This window comes from Serinus canaria, chromosome 6 (assembly GCF_022539315.1).
Source record: "Serinus canaria isolate serCan28SL12 chromosome 6, serCan2020, whole genome shotgun sequence".
Taxonomy (NCBI): Eukaryota; Metazoa; Chordata; class Aves; order Passeriformes; family Fringillidae; genus Serinus; species Serinus canaria.
In genome coordinates, this window is record NC_066320.1 from 6,457,992 (window position 1) to 6,471,785 (window position 13,794).

The following is a 13,794-nucleotide window of genomic DNA, read 5'->3' on the forward strand; positions in this document are numbered from 1 at the left end:
CAGAAGAGTATTTGAGTAAATATTTTGTACAGCAAAGTAAAATACAGTTTAGAGCCCTAGGGAAGAAGACTGGGTGAATAAGATAGTAGCAGTGGATTGGTATTTGAGAAAATAAACTGGTTTTAAGTTTAAATTTCTGACCAGAAGGGTTTCTCTTTAACATTTTTGTGCCTTGGCGGGGTGAAAACTTTTCTATATCCACTGGTGTTACCTGGTGTTTGCAGCAGCAATAGCCAAGTTTTCTTTAACCCTGCAAACCTGTTGAAACTGGAAGTTGTTATCCCTTAATAGAAAGCTGGCAGTAGGCTTGTAAGGTCTGGTGCAATGATCTTTTCCTATCTCAGATTTTGGCTAAGGTACTGTATCCTTTCAGGTATTTCCTAAAAGGAGTGTTGGACTCTTTTCAGAGTCTGTGGAGAGTCTGGAGTCCCAGTACTGAGGTTTCTGCATGTAATGCATCAATACCACTTGTTGTGAGTTTTGATTGCTGCCAGTTAAATAATACAGTATCATGAAGGGTACTTTTCAAATAAACCTTATCATTCTCACCCCAGATTCTTGGAGAGATCTGAGTTGTAACTACTGAACTTTTGGATTCAGGGAACATGCTTTCATTTCTATTTTAATTCTCTGTCATCATTCACAAGGTTCTTTGGCTCCTGTGATGCTCATTTATAGATTTTTAATTGTTCCTCTACGTTAGAGTTACTGTATTTTTCATTTTTGTAACAGTAAAGATTAATCCGAAGTGAAAGTGAGCCTGAATTATTACAAAGAGCTGTTCAGCAGCAACAAGGGTTATTTGTTTAGTGTGAATAATGAGAAGGAGAGCCCTTTTTCCCCAGAGACCACTTTCTGCAATGTCATGCTCTACGATTTCTTTTCTTGCAGGGCTGTTCAGCAGGTTATTGGAGTACTTGAGAGCCAGCAGTTCTGGGAGAGGGAAGGCTGTACATTAAAAGTGCAGCACACAAGCTCATTTCCATCACCACCCTCGGTGTCCCAAGTTGTGTGGCTGCTGTCACAGCTGCACCTTGAGCACAGTGTGGATTGTGGCAGCCCTGTTGTGTTCTGTGCTCTCGGACAGACAAAGCTCTTTCCCCTTCCTGCTGCTTTCCTTCACTCCAGCAGTTCTGCAGCACCACTGCAGAAGTTGCAGATGTGAAGCTCTAGGCCTTAAGTGCACGTTGCATATTGCTCCTGCATGCATAAGACCTGCATGCCATAATGACAAAGTGCATCTTGCCTCTACTTGAGCAGCTAAAATGGTTTCTTTCTCCCACTCGCCTTGCAGCAGATAAGAGGAATTGAAAAAATATATTGGGGATAAAGCAAACATGCTGGTTAGAGCCATTTTGCACTGACAGTTTTCCTTTCAATTTTTTAGATCCCTCCAGATAATTGTTTAAACATTTTTTTCTGTCTCCTTAGGATTTTCTGATTTACAGCACCATTTAATCCCCATGGTGGAGATTTTAGAATGTCAGTCCTCCCCCATGCTCAGCTCTACAGACCTTTAAGTGTCTGGCTTTGACCACGAGCCCTGTGCACTGGTTCCAGACAGCAGGGATTGCCCTTGTTGGTGCTCTCCAGATGCCCACCCAGCCCCTCTGTCACTGCTCCCCCTCAACAGCAGAGATGGGGAACTGAGAGGGAAAAGTTTGTGGATGGAGGTAAAGGCAGGGAGATCACTTGCCAGTTACCATCATGGGCAAAAACATGAGTTGGGAAAGATTATTTTCTTGCTAAGATGGGAAATCTGTCTTCTTTATCACCAATTTGACTTTTTACTGCAGAAAACAGACAAGGATAGTCATGTACACCTGCCCTCCCCCTCCACCACCAAGTGCTTCACTGTTATTTTTGGTAGACTTTATTCCTTAGTCTGAGCTTAAGGGAAAGGCAGTTTTAGGTGGTGCTTGTTCATGTTGGTTTTTTTTTTTTAATTTGTACATTTTAATAGAGAATCTTTGTGTAGTTACAGATTTGAAAAGTTTCTTTGAAGGTCTGTAGATGTAGAAAAATGGAATTTATTGATGGTGTTTGTTTTAAATCTTTGTAATGTGTGTTAGGCACAAAGCTGTACATTATTATAGTGCTATAAATCAACAGATTGTAGGAAGAAACTCTTAATTTTCATACAGGTCTGTTGAAGCAAATATTTGACAGATCTTGATAGATGGAAGTTGTTCCTTTTGAGCTATGTGTAAATTAACTTCATAATTTCAATTAAAAGTGTGTATTTTTAATGACAGGCACAGACCCAGGGCAGCCTCTTATGATTGGTTGATTGATTCTTGTTTTTTGAAAAGGAAAATCTTACTTATTTTCGTGTTGGGAAGAGATGAAACTTCAAACTACTTTTGCTCTTTACGTGAGATTTAAGAAAAAAAAAATCACACCAAAGGTAAAAACATTTGCTGTTCTGAGATGCTGAGATTCTTTGGGATACCACAAATTATGGGCACAGGGTGAGGGAGAAAGTAAATGTAACAGTGTCTCTCTTTATGTTACTGAGTGATGACATTTAAAGCATTTTGCTGTTTGACCTCTTACACTCTCCCTCCAGTTCAGTCTCTCTTGTCTCTCCATTATCTGAATTTATTCCCATCCACGGATCTTCTAATGAGAGAAATCTAATCATGGCCAGCACACAGCCTGGAATGTAAATAGGGTATGACCCATCAGCTGGTGCTCTGTGAAATAATCATGGCCATCATTTCACCTGTTTTTGTATGTGTTGTAGCTTGACCAAAAAAAACCTACTGCTTTTGTTGTTGGAGATGTAAAAAACCCTGTAAAACCAACCAAACAAAACCAGCACACCAATTATTAATTTTGCATGAAAACAGCCTAATTTTTTGGCACCTTCCTTCCTAAAACATGGAGCAGGGGAAAGATATTCTATGAGAGGCAGGAGTGCAGGCAGCCTCTTTTTTTCTTCCCTTGCCCCCAAATATTTTTTCCTTGGTTGTGTTTTTTGTCAGAATGCAAAATAACCAAAACATGTAAGGAAAACTTAACCTCTGGAGGGCAAAAATTCTAATTTGATAGTTTATATAAGCTTATTTACCTCAGCACTGTATTGCAGTGTAGCTGTCTATGTGCAAATATAGACAGATTTCTATAGCTAATATTGCAATAACTGTTAATATACAGTGTAGACTGGGGTATCAAATTTGAGGGTTTTGTCTTTAAAAGGCGCTTGGACAGATGACTGTTAAACAGAACCTATACATACTTTAAGGAACTCTTGGGCCATAATAGTCATGAAACTAGAATTAATTTGTTTTATCCCTCAGTGGAAACTTCAGGACTTAATGTTAAGCATTTTTCAGTTAGTGCTGTGATTTAGTGCTTCTCTTGCAGTTTTAAATTTATGTTTACAGTGCATACTTGTGATATTATGACTTAAATTAAAAGGTAAGAAATGAAGAAATTGTCACCTAACCAAAATGTCACGAGGCCCATTTTTTCTCTCTAATTAGGCAAAAAGCTGCCGGAGAGCTTACTGTGCTGTTATGCTCCAAATGTGCTCCCAAAGCAGAGTTTGGGAGTCCAACAGTCCAACGTGACATTTTTTTCCCCCCATGTTTAAAGGAACAGCTTTTCTTGCTGCTGTGATTCCATCAGTGAAATTCAGAGGAGTGTCTGGCTTAAAAAAATCTTGCAGCCTGGGGCCTTAGAATCCAAGCTAAATTTGGGCTGTTCAGCACTTGCTAGTTGAGTGAATTTGTGAATAATCTGTCATGAAGGCTTGTACCATTTCCCTGGCTGGTGAAGCTCCTGTCCTTTTCTCAGCGCTTGTCCCGGTAAGCGCAGTCCTGAGGAGCTGAGGCTGTGCGTGGATCTGCTCCCTGCCCCACATACTTATCTTTATGGGGGTGATGTTAGGCTGGGTGTGAGAGGCTCTGGGCACAGATGAGCTGTTGTGAGGCACTGCTGTCTGACAAACACCCTGGTGCAGCCCTGTGATGACAGCAGCCCCGGCCAGCCGGTGTGGTGGCACCGTGGTGAGGTGACACACACCTGCCCTGGCCATGCAGCTGCCACACAGCCCGTGGAAACCAGCCCTGGGAGGTGTCCTCTTGCATCCTAAATGTAAACACAGAGGGGAGACTCTGCAGGCTGGGAAGCACTCTGTGCTGGCAGGCCAGCCTCCAGGTGCTGCCCATGTGCTGAAGGAAAGGGACGTTGGAATACCTTGTCTGAAATATCGCTTTGTAGGGTGGGGCTTCTCTGCCCCACACTGTGGTTCTGTGGAGGTTTGTCCCAAATGGGCTGCTCTCACTCCCATCCTTCCTCTGCAAGACTTTGCTGACAGCAGTATGTGTGCTTTGTATAAAACTCGATCTCTTAGCTTAGCAAAATGGTCTGTTTTTCTAGGCTTATACCTAAAAGAACACTTCTAAAAAAAAAAAACAAGTTTTGGAAAACACTGCAGGAGTGAAATCAAAATCAAAACCAGAATCTTTCATGAAGTATCTCAGCTGGTAAATAATAATTTATAGAGCTTGGATATAGAGCTTGGTATTTTCTCCTTATGTAACTGTGTTTTCAAATGCAGTTGGCAGAGAATTAGCTGTGCTAACAAATTTTGCAGGACTTTTGTGATATGATTCTTTTTTCCTTACCTAGTTTTTGCTTTGGTATTCCCTTGTTAATGGACTGGAGTTCTTGCAAATTTCAGCTACTGAAGGATGTTTTAAGGCAAGCTAATTTAGCCCCTGAAGGGAGTGAGGGAAGGAATTTCATCTCTTAGCTTGCTTTCTCCCTGTGAGTAACTTCCCAGCCACTCTGGGCTTCACTCCCAGACTCCCTTCAGTTCTGTCCTCAAGGGATGTTTGTCCTCGAGGCTCTTAAATTCAGTCAGCTAACATATGTTCAAGTAATTGTGAAGGCAAGACAGCTTAGCTTTGATTCATGTTAGCATCTCATGTTCATCCCTAGACTAAATACAAAAGTTAATCTAATCTTATTAACCTGAGTTGCTATGCCATTGCTTGTATTTAACTCTCAGTGAGCTTTTTAAAGGTGAGAATTAATCTTTTATCTAAAATAGGTATCTGTCCTGCTGAAGGAGTTGTAAAACTTCTGCTAGCACAGGAGAGTTCTGCTTTCTTCACTGATAGTTTGGTCAGAGGGCTCTTATTTCTTTAGTCGATTACTGCTTCTGCCCTGGAATATTGTTCCTGGACTAACGTTTAGAGAGAGGGAGGAGATAGTGGGGCAGATCTAACCTACAGCATGGATTTTTAGGCCAGGAAAATCGAAAATCTTCAGGTTGGTAGTTGAGTCTCTGGTGGGCTGTGCCATCAACTGGGTTTGGTGGCTAAGTGGTAACCACCAGTCTGTTCTCATAACCTTAGCCTGGAGATAAGGGGGTTGGGTTGTTCTTATGTTGACATGGGATAATGGACTCTTTCACATGTGCAGCTTTGCAAAAGAGCAGTTTGGTAAACAGGCAGGGTTAGATGTCTAGTGTAAGTTAATGAAGTCAGTAATGCCAGTATTTAAATTGTAATTTTCTTAAACTGCTGTTTTGCTCAAAATATGGATTTGGAAAAGTAGTCTAGACTGATCTGAAAACATTTTTCATAGCTTTTAATGTTTTCACGGAGTACTTCCTTTCATATTTGTAAGGAAAATAGACATTGTACACTGACTTTTGGTTTTAATTTTGTAAGAGAAAGAAAAGTCAAGTTAATTTGCCTTCCATACTCTCAGCACAAATTCCATTCCTGTCTAGGTAATACTTGGTTTAACCTTGAGTTTTGGCTGCTTTTAGTGTAGGATATTGCTTGAGGAAGCACTAAGGAGTCCATCTGCAAAGTGATCCTGCAGCTAATGCTGAATGCCATAAGTTTTTTTGTTAAATTAAGCTTGTGGGTTTCTACATGTATTGGGAGCAAGCTGGCTTTTTGGCTGGCCTGCTTTCTCTGTGCTGAGTCCTGTAGCTAGGCTTTGGAATTGCTTGGCTGTTGGGATTTGGGTGGTGCTCTGCTAAAGCCAGGAACTACCCTAGCCATTCTTTTTAACTCCCGTTGCAGGCGGTTACAAAACAGGTTCCCAATAACAAGTTGTGTCCCCCTCACTGCTTGCATGCAAGTCACTCTAACTTATAAATAGAACTGTCCTGATAGACAGAACTTGGCCCATCCTCCTGTCCTCTTATGCGAGTTATTTTGATTTAAAAATAGAACTGTCCTAGAACTGATACGTATCGAGGAGCTTGGCAAAGTTCACTTCTAGACACTGCTGGGATTAAGCAGCGAGTTACAGGGAGCAGTGTGTGTGCTCTCATCACTAATCAAAACATTTCTAAGCACAGTAGCATGAACTTCACTTTTCCAAGCTGCTGTGCATTTTCTTAGGGCTAGATTTCTGCATGTTGTTCCTCTGCTGTAGCTTACTCAAATCATACACAAAATACACCAAAATATGTGTGTCTCCACAAAGAAGGAAATGTCGTGAGTGTTGGAAAGATGAAAATGCTTCTGTGGGCAAGGGCTACCTAGACAGTAGATGAGAGCTGTAATTTGTAATTTATTGGACTGCTGCTTTGATCATAGCATTACTGCAGTGTCGTTAAGTATATGTTCTTCCTGAATGCCAATGCTTCCTTAGCATATTTTAAGGTAATTCTGCCCTGGCATTTGCTCTTAGTTTTGTTTGTTTTTCTTTCTCCTTTAAGCTAATTTCTAAAGCTTCAAATTTTCCTTGTCTTCTGTTGTTTGTTAAAAATGCAGAGTATTTTAAGTTTAGGTTTTTTGCTTGTGAAATACTTTGATGTGCATCAGAGACTTTTGAAAAATCTTAATTTTTCCAAGCAGTCTTGTTTGGCATTTCTTCTTCCATTTCAGTTGCCTTAGGCATCTAAATGCACAGAGTTACACTGAGCATGCCAAGAGCCTAGGGATAGAAGAAGGATAATCTGAATAATTTCCATAGTGTAATTTAGAGACGGACTGATGTCAGCAGTCACTTGATAGTAGTTTTACTATCAAAGTTAATTTGTGGCTCTGCAGAGGAATAAAGTTGAAAGGCATGATTTGAAGAAGGAAAAATAATTTATTCTTTTTTTTTTCCTTCCTAAAGTCTTTCCTAAGAAATCTGTTGTGCATTTTTATTGAGTACTCTAGTATCTAGTACTTAGCTGCCTCTTCTGCCTCCTTACCTAGAGTATAAGAGCTTGACAAATTTTTTGAGGTAAGGAGTAAATGAAAAACAAGACCTCATAAAAGTGTCTAAATGTTGACAGATGAATGATTATTTCAAGTGGTAGAAGAGAGATTCATTACATTTCTTTTCAGCAGGGTTGCTATGGTTAGCTGAGCAATATGGGAGGAGAGAGTGTGAGAACTTTTCCTACCTCTCTGAGCATCTTGTGACTATAAAATTCTTCTTTTGCTTATCTAGAGTTTTCCTTCACATTCTAAATATACCATTTCTTGGGAGATTACTCATTTTTGTTAAAATGAGAGAGAAAACATGAAAAATTGAAGGGGTTATGAAGTAGGGCACTGATAATTCAATATCTTCAGTGCTACCTGAGTTAAAGACAGGATGTAATGAGTAAAAAAAAACCCTAAAAAACAATTTCCACCACATGGGCTGGACTTGGAGGTACCCATTGGGATAACCAAAGTTCAGTGGAAGCCTGTGATATTCCTCCATTGGCTGCCTGAGATCAGGGAATGGTTTGAATGTGTCAGCATCTGACAGCCAAGTTGCTCTGAGAAGAGGCCGCATTTTCCTTTTTCTATTCTTGAAGAAGCATGACTGTTTATAACATTTTAATTTAAAAAGTAATACAAAATTGCTTTCTGTGCATACAATTAGCTAAGCATGCCACAAATTAGAGGCTTTCTTCTAGCTAGCTAGTGTAAGGGATCCAAGCCTGAACTTATTTTTAAGGACTCACAGTTAATTGTACTTGAACTCTACCTATATGGACTTAATTCAGAAAACAATGTGTTGTCCAGGTGGATGCACACGTGGTAGAAAATTGTCTTGAAGAGAGGAGGTTTGCTTTGTACGTGCATTAAAGATGGGGTGTTATTTTGATTGTTTAAGCATTGTTTTACCCACTGTTAACCAGCAGAGAGCAGTTTAGTTTGTAACATAACATATAGAAAAAGTGAAATTGGCAAAGGCTGGGGTGCTTTTTCGTTCTCTGAGATGGCCATTAAAAACAAACTGCCTGTGAAAATTAAATTCCTGTGCATTATCGACAGTGTTTGTGCTTTGTACCAAAATATTGTCTGTAAGTATGAATTCCATCGTATGTCAGGGACTTAAATGAAGATTCAAGGTTAATTTTGGGTAGTGTTTTGACAGTGTTTTTTTAAACTGTGCGCTGTATGAGGTGCAGTTCCTCAGAATACCAGCCTTGCCAGGCTGATGTGGGGAATCAAATCCTCAGTTTGGAGCCCCAGGGTCAGGTGATGCCAGTTTGTTTCCAGCCCATGGAGACGGCGAGCACAGGGACTTGTTGCCAGCACACGGAAAACAGCCTCCATCTGATGGTGCTGTTGTGGTGGCTCACTGAAATTCACTTGTAGGGAATGATCCAAGCAGAAAGCTTTCAGGCAAATAGCATTATGAATCAGTGCATTACATCTTCTTCTTTTCTTAGTCTGTGGTACGCATGCTGTTTGTCGTGAGAGAAACGCTGCTGAAAGGAGGGTGAGGGGTGAGAAGATCTGAAAGAGGCGAGGCAGGAGGATCCTGATATGAACCTCAACCACCCCCAAAATGCATGTATTAATTGGTCCTTGCCTCTTCAGGGAAAACCTCAACATGCAAACAAACAGAAAGCCAAACATCACCACCACCCCCTAACCCCCCAGCAAAATAACAACACAGCAAACCCTCTCCTTGTCACTTCTGCCAACAACCTCTGATGTGACTGATTTCACCTCAGAAACGGGCAAACTGACATTTTGCAGTAGGAGCACAGAGCAAGGGGCTGTTGCAGGATGTCTGATACCTGTTCCACCCTCTCACCTGTCCTGGAGGGGATCCTGAGGGGCAATGCAGGAATGTGTGGCTGTGCCTAAAGAGGTGCACAGCCTGAAGTGTGCACCTGACGTCATTCAGAGGTGTTGGATGGCTGCTGTCATGGCTGTTGGTAACCTGTGGGCTGTGTCTAATATGTCTTAATGGACGCAGAGGAGAAAGAATTACGGCTTTGGTGTCTCTGGTCTCTCCTGCTTTATTTATTTATTTATTTTTCCATGAGACTTGCAGGGAAGTAGCCAAAGCATTCAGAGGAGTAGGTGGCAGCATGTGGAAACATGATCTGTGACTTGCCCGTGGTGCACATACATGAGGCACGTAACACTTGTGTGAGAGAGGGAGAGCTGCCTTTGCAGGGACCCTGCGAATCCTGTCACAGGAACAGGCGAACCAGGGAGGAGCGAGCTCGCACAGGCAGGAATAGTTGTAAACGCGTGTTTTGCTGAAACGCTGTTGCTGCATTTATGAGATGAATAATTAATATCGCAAAGCTTATTGTTCAGAGTGGCAATTTCCAGGTCCTTTGGCCGGGGATCTAGAGCTGTTGGAAAGGCAAACATCTCATCTAGCAATTTCTTCAGCAGCGTGTTGTGCCTTTTATTGTTCGAATCCGCCTGGGAGTGGCTTTAAGATCCAGTAACCTGATCTTTTATCACTCTTGGAGGCTTCCTTTTCTGGTATGCCCCGATGCATTCAACACATGTCGGTATTGTAGGCGAGCGGCAGTCCGGGCGACTGGGGCTGGCTCTCCGTGCCTGCGAGGAGCGGCGAAGCACGCTGGGCTGAGCCCCGCCGAGCGCTGCCCGCCGCCCGCCTCGGCAGCGCCCTTCCGCACACCGGGCGGGGAAACGCGGCCGAGATCGTGGCTCGGCAGTAAAGACTGCTTCAGCACGAGAGAGGAAAACGCCTTTGCTTTTCTGGCGAGGGATCGGACTGATGTGAGAGCAGCCGGTTTCTCTCAGAGCGATTCCCGGCGGAGCAGGAGGAGTAGGGGCTGCCTTTAGAGCAGTTATTCTGTTACTTAGAGTCTGAGAGGCGTCAGCAGATGGACTTTGGTTTCGGTGCTGTGAATACTTGACTGGCTTTGCATGTTGGAATACAAGCAGTGATCTCTTTTATTCCCCTTCCCCTGTACATTCACCTGCTGAAAAATGAGTGAGGAAGCAAAGGAGAAAAATGCCAAACCAGCTCACAGGAAAAAGAAAGGAAAAAAGGTAACTCCCTGTATGGACAGGCTGCTGTAATTGTGTTTTTGACTCATTTTGTGTTCGACCTATTTCCTTCTGGGTGTGGAGTGGCTTTGGTTTGATAATTTGTTTTGAATAAGGATGGTGGTAGAATCACGATGGTTCTGTTTATGCTAGATGCTGATGGGTGTGTTCTTTGCTGGAATCAGTATTACCATTGCAACTCAGTTGTTTTGCATTATTTTAGTATCCCTGGCTTTAAATATATGTTAGTTACAGAATTTCAATATGATTATAGTTTTCACAGTGTATTCCAAACACAGGATTACAGATAAACAGGTGTCTGAACGTAAGCCTTTTTCAAAGGACAGACTGATAATCAACATGTGCTCATGTAAATGAATATTCTGGACATGGCTAAGAAAAACAAGTTTACAATAAGCATTAATCGTATGAAAGCTATGTTTTTTGCTGTGTGTCACTTTGATCAGTCTTGTATGTTTTTGGGGCTTGAAAATATTGTGGTCAATTAAATTCTGGAATAAGATTCCAGTTTCAGTGAGACTGATTTCTCTTATGGCGTAAACCTTTTGCCTGAAACTGTGCTTAAAAGACAAATTTGATGATTACCTTCTATGTTGCAGCTTTTTGCTTTCCTGATATCCTTGTAATTTCTACCTCCCACTTGGATATGGATGATTTTCATGTGTTTATACCTAAAAAACAGATGGCTCAACCTAGGAAGTACACTTCTTCAGCTTTTTCTAACTTGTTTTAAATATTAACTTGGTATCTTAATTTATAATGTGAATTCCCTTGACTGCTGTAGAAAAAGCCATCTGAAAGGTTTATCATTGTTGCAGAGAATATAACCAGACTCCCACCCTTTATTTGCTGAGCATGTGTTTGCCTTCCTACCATGTGAAAGTGTATGACAGCCTCATAGTTAATCCATTTCCTTGGTGAAGGATTCAGTACAGATTGTTGAAAAAGCAAATTAAACCATATTGGCCCTTCTATTCTCCCAGAACTGCAAAGAGCAGCTTTGGAAGGAGGCATGGAAAGATATAATTGAAATCACTTTTAATGGTAAATTAGGATACCTTCCTGACATATGTTTCTGTCAGGGATGATAGGTTGCCTCGGGACGAGGAGATACATGTACACCTAAATTCTGGGATGGTTTTAGACTTTTGACTGTTAATATTTTACCATGTTATCGAAATTGTTAATATTTTACCATGTTATAGAAATTGTTTTTATGGTGTCCAACAATGTAGTTATAGTTTTATAGCACACACCAGTTTCTATGGCTGAAGCTCATGCAGATGATCTGTGTATTCTAGAGGACCAACCCAACTGCCAACAAGACAGAGCAGCCCAGGGAATTTAGGATTAAGCAAACTTTGGATCTGACCTTCTGTTCCAGCAGTGGCTGGTCAGCTTGTGTTGTCACCTAGAAAAGGTGATGTTTCTGTGGGCACAGCTGCCCTGCCCAAATCCCCCCTCTGGTGACTGGAGCGGTGTCATTGGTCTCTGGGGGGTGGCTGGAGGAAACAAGGGGACAGGTTTACATTTGGGAGCTTGTGTGTGAGCCAAGGACACAGCCCCAGTGCTCCATGTCCTGTGAGGTGATGGTGAAGCCTGCCCTCGGTGCCTCGAGCCGTCGCCGCATGAGCTGCAGCCAGCGCCAGGGTGTGACTGCAGACCTTTGCCTTTCAACATGGGGTGGCTGCAGCTGCTCAAACCTGCAGCAAGGCATGTTCCCCTCCTCAGTTTGGTTTATCCTTCGTGCAGCTGGCATCCTGGAGGCAGCTGGGATGTGCTGTGTTGGGCTGGAGCGCGTCTCTTGTTGCACGTTAAGGCTGCTTCCATGGCAGTGTTAGACAAGGGCTTGGCCCAGGATGGCCTGATGGGAAGGCAGCTACTCTGTTTTAAACAGGCAGCAATCATTTTTCTGGTCTTGGCAGAAATTTACCCTTCTTATCACAGTGTGTTTGGGGGAAGGTTTTAAATTTATTGTTTTGATTCAGAAGATGAATCCCTGAATGGCCAGTGAAGGTGTACTTGAAGAGCATTACTGAGCTAACCAAGAGGAGTTAGATAAACAAATGGTATCTGGCTGTAAACTCCTGAGCTAGGTGAAAACTTAACTGGGTCTATGAGAGTTATGCCACCTGTCCATCCTAAAGAAGGTATACTGAAATGGGTATTTCCTGCCTTCCTGCTCTCTTTAGACACTTCCTTTCCTGGCAGCTGTGCTTTCTCCATATTTAGCCTTTCCCTCGCCTTCTGTCTCGTTTGTCTCTAGAGTTGAGTGGTGGCAAGTCTTCCTTCTGCTCTTTGACTGCAGTTCATATCCCATTCCCTTTTTATCCACTCTTGGTTTTCCTGTTCTTACACCATTTCTGAAATAAATATGCAGCAGGGGCAGCAAGGGCAAGGTCACACCATTTGCTGTAGGGAAAACGCAATCAGCAGTGTGTGTTCAGATCTTCCAGAGGTACATGATTAGGTCGTACCTCAAAAACTAGCCTTCACCTGACAAACAGGATCTCACTTGGGAGCATAAAGACATGCAGTACCTCTGCATTTAGAACAGATTGGCCAAAGGAATACATTTTCAGCAAGTATGCTGAAAATAAAGCATGGTGAGGAGGATAAAGATAAGAAACCACCCAGGAGGTGTCACTGAGATTTGTTAGGAAGGATGGACAATTTAGATGAAAGCAGAACAGTGCTTTGTTTTAGCACTGTGGTATTCAATGGGGATACAGCTTTCAAAGGATGATGAAAGTATCACATCAATATTTATTGCTGAGGCTACACTGGGCAGGATTAGCTCTGATGGAATAGGAAGCCTAATTAGTTTCTCTGCTTCATCCTTCAGGGTTCCTCCCTACCAGCAGCTTGTGCTCTTGTGCCTGAGCTTCAGTTGTCCTGCAATTTCCAGCCACACTTTTACAGTGTCACTGTTTTGAAACTGCCAAGTTGAATCCCAAGGTGTTGTGGAGGGGCTTTATCCTGGATGCTTGTGTCATCACTTTCCAGTAAATTTTGGAATCTGTTACAGGAGAGCACTGAACTCAGCTGTCATTATTGATGTAAAATGTGCTTTGCTTTTTAACAAAAGAGTATTCTTTCTTCTTCCCCTTCAAACTGCAAGAATGAAATTTGCCGTGAAAATTCCTTGATCCTCTGAAGCTTTAAAAGATAATCAGAAGTGTAGGAATTAAAAAACAAAATTGGACCAGCTCAAAACTTCTGTAGTAATTTTTTTCCACTTCATTTCATGGTTATTTGCTGGGCATCAGTCACTTCTGAGAAGTGGGAAATTTCACATTAAAGTCTCATACCAGAAGCTTTGCTGAAAATGCATATTTTTTGTTTTGAGGCATCTTTTGTTTCCCCTTCTTCCTCTGCCTCCTCCAGGATCTTTAGAAAACCTGCACAATTACTGTTGCTGATGTCTCTCAGTGTATGTATTGCGTAAATCAGTGATGGAAACTCCTAAGGGAAATGGTGCAAATAGAGTTTCTTCTTAAAAGTACACAGGAAAGAGCTCATGCTGACCTCTTAAGGTCAT

The 13,794-nt window shown here is 42.0% G+C and overlaps 1 protein-coding gene across 4 annotated transcripts in view; it reads left to right on the plus strand.

Moving 5' to 3' along the window:
- Positions 1–13,794, plus strand: part of ANK3 (ankyrin 3) — a 339,095-nt gene that overhangs the window by 44,828 nt on the left and 280,473 nt on the right. The window contains exon 1 of one of the 4 annotated variants that reach the window (XM_050975978.1): positions 10,158–10,235. The exons of the other annotated variants lie outside the window; for them this stretch is intronic. Coding sequence (XP_050831935.1) covers positions 10,173–10,235 — 63 coding nt within the window. The 5' untranslated portion in view covers positions 10,158–10,172. Of the gene's footprint in view, positions 1–10,157; positions 10,236–13,794 lie in introns of those variants that run through there. 4 annotated transcript variants of the gene reach the window in all.